This window comes from Triticum aestivum, chromosome 5D (genome assembly GCF_018294505.1).
Source record: "Triticum aestivum cultivar Chinese Spring chromosome 5D, IWGSC CS RefSeq v2.1, whole genome shotgun sequence".
In the NCBI taxonomy this organism is placed as follows: Eukaryota; Viridiplantae; Streptophyta; class Magnoliopsida; order Poales; family Poaceae; genus Triticum; species Triticum aestivum.
In genome coordinates, this window is record NC_057808.1 from 324,343,779 (window position 1) to 324,349,312 (window position 5,534).

Here is a 5,534-nt window from a genome sequence, read left to right on the forward strand (position 1 = left end):
GAGAGCCTCCAGACATCCTTTTTTTGGACCTGTGGATGATGTATTTCTTCTCGCAAAAGAAAGACGATGTATTTCCTATATTTAAATTAATAAAGTTAGCCACGATGGACTTTTCTTTAAAAAAAACCTTAGCCACGAAGGTCTTGCCGTCAAAAATAGATTTTCCAAAAGGAAAGGTCAAGAGAATATAAAAAATCCATTCCCTAATAAGACCCTAACACGCGCAACCCCCTCGATTTAGGCCGATCAAAGCGATCGCACGACGCCACCCGCAAACAGAAACGGATCGTGTGCGTAACAGCATCCATACAAGACTTGACTTGGAAAACCGGAGCGAGAGAAGATACCTACGAGGACTGGACTCCACCCTAGTCACAGATCGTAATGATGGAGGAGCCACCGGTGCCCTTTGCTCACGCGGCGGCTCCGATCGGCGAAGGCACTCCGGCCACGATTGGGACCGCATCAGAAACAGCAAGGCGTGTGGGGCGATCCCGCGATCGCGGCAAGCGCCGGAGGATCGCCGAGGAGAGCGGCGGCTGGGCGTCCCTCCCCGGCGACTTGGTCCGCCTTGTCGCCGAGCGGGTGCGGCTCGACGGGGACGTGATCGACTACATCTCCCTCCGCGCGGCCTGCTCCGGCTGGCGTTCCAGCACGGACTTCCCGCGCAGCCCGCAGGAGCAGTACCATTACTTCCGCCCTGGCGGCTGGGTCGCGCTCTGCGACGGCGACCAGACGCGCCCGGACGACGCGCTCCAGATCGCCTTCTTCAAGCTCAGCACGGGACGGCGCCTCCGCGTCCGCTTCCCGACGAAACTCAGGGGCTACAGGATAGTCTCCTTCAGCGGCGGCCTCCTCGTCCTGGTCCACAAGCGCTTCTCCATTGTTCGCTTGCTCCACCCCTTCACCCGGAGCTACCTGGATCTCCCGTCCATTGCCCCGACCTTTCGCATCGTCGTAGGCGTGAAAGACAAAAAAGAGTGTTTCCTCCGCATGAACGCCGCCATCTGCACGACGAGCGGCGCGACCCCCGACGCCTCTGTCGACGTTGTGGCCTGGTTCCCGGGGGAAAAGGCGATGCTCTGGGCCAAGCCCGGCGATGCCACCTGGAACGCCATCTACCTCGACGTCGAGCTCCAGAGCGTCCTCGCCTACCGTGGCCGCCTCTACGCCACCGCTCGGGACTCGGCAAGCATCCTTCAGGTCTACCCTCAGAGCAATATCTTTGCGGTGGACACTCCTATCCCCGACGAGCTTGGCCCTCCGTCGTTATGCCGCTCCTTCCTCGTCGAATCCAACGACCACATGCTGCTCGCTGTTCGCCACCGCGTGGCGCTCCCCAACACACACACCGCCGTCAAGATCTTCGACGTGGATCTCGACCGCCGGCAGCTGACCCCGGTGAGCGACATTGGCGATCGCGCGCTGTTCCTCGGCAAGGACAAATGCCTGTCCGTCTCGGCCAAACACCTGCCGTCCATCAGAGGAAACTCTGTTTATACATCTGAAGGTTGTGTCGAGTTATACTCTCTCAGCAGTGACTGCCCCGAGAGCTATTATTTGTATTCGAAGACGTTGTGGCACACGCGGCCCTTCACCATTGCGGACCATCTCATCACGTACTGCAACCATCTCGAGTGGTAAGCATACCCTGTACTCTACTACCCCTTGTATTCACGACTTCAAGATTGAGCCTAGTTTTTATCCAGTCAAAAAAAGATCGAGCCTAGTTTTCAGACGCACGCCCTAATCTGTTTTCTATTCCCTCTCTTGTTTACTGTAGGGCGAGAGGGCTCATGTTTCATGAGTATCCGTGTGAAGTATATATTTCCAAGGAACTAAAGGAGAAACTCAAGAAGCAAGATTCACAGCTGCGTATTCCAACTCCCAAGAAGACAAGCAACCCATCTGCAAATTTATCTATAATATGATTCAAATACAATGCAAGAAGTGAGGCCAAACTAAGGGTACTTTTATACATCTACAACTAGTATGAAGCAATGACTATGTCCTAGTTATACTAACCATTGGTTGTCTTGGGTCAATCATTAATTGTCCATTGTTCTAACGAGCATTGTAGCCACTACTGATGAGCAAATTATGAGCTAATTGATGCGTTTTGCGGGCGAAGCGGGATGCCGCTTGCATGCACCCCTACCAGCCACGAAGGCGCTAGTAGCGGCGCCTGCCTGCCCAATGTCCAAGGGCAACTCCAACGCACTGGCGCAAACAGGATTTGATCTACTTTTTATTCATTTGGATCGATCGTAGGGCAGCGTCCGGCTCGTCCGCGTTTTGCTAATCAGTGCGTCCAACCGGCCGATGCATTCTGTCCGTGCGATCGGTATGCAGCTATATTTTTACACAGCTTTTGCATACAAATTTAACGTTGTCCAAATACATTAAAAAAACACATCGTTTAAATCATGTAGTTTATTACAACCAAATAAAATCTTATAGTAAACCAAATGAAATTTAAATTGTCACAAATACATTGAAAGGAAAATGAGTCAATACATCTATTGTTTGCCAAGGTGAGTCCACATATGCTCAACCAAATTATTTTTGGAGTTGAATGCGAGTTGTCCAATCACACATTTCATGATGAAATTATGTGAAATGTTCAAACGTTGCCGATCCTCTATGCTCTGTACTGTGTTAAAAAAATGAATATTCATTTTTTGAGACCGGTCAAAATCTACAGTGTTGTTCGATCACATACAGAACAAATCTTCGCCATGAACAAATATTCGGCGGTAAATTCTCACAGATCAATTTACATCATAGATCTATTTGCACATATTAGAATGAATATTCATCTTTTGAGACCGGTTAAAATCCGCAGTGCTCTTCAATCACATCCAGAAATATGTAAATCACAAATCTAGCAGGTGATCGAGAGACAAGGGAGGATCAATACCGGCACCGGGTCGTCCCGCTTCGGCCACCTGGAGGCGACCGCGGCGTCCAGCACCTCGGCACCCACCTCGGCCACGTCTTTCTTCGAGCACGGCGACCCGGGGCGCCCACCACAGTCGCGTCTTCTGTACGAGTATGAACATCCCAAAACATGGCAACTTTTAAATTTCCTTGATCACTCGAAAATTGGATTTTTCTTGGAATGCTCCCAGTATTTGCAAGACAAATTAAGTTTTCTTCATGAAATCTGATGGTCCAATTCGGACACCTCGATGGCAGTTTTATATAACATAGCATGGCAAACTCTATTCTTCAATATAGCATGGCAACTATTTCAATTGTAGACCATCGCAACAAGGCAATTTAATTTCTAGTGGGCATGACAAATGTAGTTTTAGGCGCATGGCAATTTTTTTCTCAGCACGGCCAACAATTACTTTTGCTTGGACGATGGCAATTTAGTTCAATGGATCATGGCAAATGTAGTTCTAGGAGCATGGCAATTTTTATTATATGGACCATGGCAAATTTCTCCCTCTTTTGCAACACGACAAATTTCTCTTTTAAAGGACCATGGCAAATTTGAATTATAGCGAATGGACCTTGGCATTTTTTTGCCTACGCATCATGATATATAGAACATTTCCATGCCCCATGGCATTTTTTCTCTCGTCATGCTTTCTTGTTCAATACCATGGCAATTTTGATTGGACCATCGAAAACTAAGTTGTTCGAGCATGAAAAATGTAGTGTATGGATTATGGCAATTTACTTTTCTTTACAACATGGCAAAAATTACTTTTTTTGGAACATGCAACTTACTTTCATGGAGCATGGCAAATGTAGTCTACCAATCATGGCATTTTTACTATATGTGCCACGGCAAATGTCTCCCTTTATTGCCATGGCAATTTTCTTTTGAATGGGACCATGGCATTTTTCACCCTATGTCATCATATATAGAACTTTTCCCATTAAGGTTGCCATGGCCAACGGCAAATATTGTTTATGATTTTAGTTTTTCGCTATGTATCATCGAAAAGTATGAAGATTATTTGACCCAAAACATGGCTTTTTGTTCTTGGTCACTCGAGAATTTGATTTTTTTTTTCTTCGAATGCCTCCAATTTGTGCTTGGCAAATTAAGTTTTTATGAAATCTGATGGTCAATTTCATACACGTCGATGGCAAATTTGTATAACATAACATGGCAAACTTTTTTCTTTAATGTAGCACGACTACTATTTAATTGTAGATCATGAAAATTTTGTTTCCCTGCAACATGGCAATTTAAGTTCTAGTGGGCATGGCAAATATAGGTTTAGGCGCATGGCAATTTCTTTTTGTTCGCAACATGGCCAACAATTACTTTTGCTTGGATCATGGCAAATGTGGCATTTTTAGTGTATCTATATCATGCGAATTATGGTGTTCAGATCATCGCATTTTTAGCCTACAGGTCATGATATATAGAACATTTTTTGCAACATGTTAATTTTTTAACTTTTGTTGCCATGGCAATTTTTACTCTTTAATTGCGAAGGAAATTTTACATTTATTTCCATGGCTAAATTACCTATACCAACATGGCAAATATTTAACTATTATTTCCATGGAAATTTTTACTCTTTATTTTTCCATGGAATTTTCACATTTATTTGCCATGGCAAAATTACCAACTATTGCATGGCCAATTTACTTTTACATACATGTCCAACTATTGCCATGACTTTTCTTTTTCTTTGTTCCATTGCATAAACAAAGATCTTTTTGTCCATCGCAAAAATTGTTTTCTTAAATACGAATGGCATTTTTTGGTTTGCGTCACTGGGATTTTTTAGTTATCAATTTTCCCCTATTAATGGCAATTTTTTTCACAGCATGACAAAATCTGGGCTTTCTTCACTGCTCAAAATATGTTTTTTTTAGTCATAGTACAAACTGGGCCATACTGGGCTTTTATTTTTGTTTTATTTTAGTGACAACGGAGGCCTGTACGGGAGCGATGCTGGTGGTGTTCACGCTGGGTGCGGGGTTGGGCGTTCAGGGAAATTCCCATTGGACGCTCGTTGCCTCAAAATGTCGAGCGAACGCATAGGGGAGCGATCAGCTGCGCCGGCCCATCTCCCACTGCAGTTTCGGTTTTGGGAATTTTCTAGAAGTTTCCCAGCTGGTTTTTATCGGTTTTGGGAACCTTCTAGAAGGTTCCTTAAGCTGGTTTTTTATTTCTTTTTTCTGTTTTCTTTTCTTTTATTTCTTTTTCCTTTTTTCATGGTTTATTTTCTTCCTCTCCTTTTTTCTTTCTTTCCTTTTTTCTTTCTTTCCTTTTTTCTTTTAATTTTTTTCTTTTTCGTTTTATTTTTATTTTTTTCAAAAATGTTTGTGTTTTTGGAAAAATGTTCGTAAATTTCAAAAAATGTTTGCATTTATCATAAATTGTTTAAAATTTCAAAAAATGTTTCCTCTTTCGAATTTTGCTCAGAAACTCAAAAAAGTTCGTTTAAAAAAAAAAGGAAATACTAAAGCCCACACGTGTGGGCGTTTGCATCTCGCCCACACGCGTGGATCCATGTCCATTTGTGGTTGCATGAATTTTGGCATGTTTATGGTGCCAC

General features: G+C 44.2%; 1 protein-coding gene across 1 annotated transcript; it reads left to right on the top strand.

Annotated features, from left to right (window-relative positions):
* The first annotated feature begins 247 nt into the window (after positions 1-247).
* LOC123124778 (uncharacterized) lies at positions 248-2,258 on the top strand. The gene is made up of 2 exons (XM_044545335.1): positions 248-1,640; positions 1,784-2,258. The coding sequence occupies exons 1-2, from the start codon at positions 385-387 to the stop codon at positions 1,929-1,931; spliced, it is 1,404 nt and encodes a 467-aa protein (XP_044401270.1). The 5' UTR covers positions 248-384; the 3' UTR covers positions 1,932-2,258.
* Positions 2,259-5,534: the final 3,276 nt, after the last annotated feature.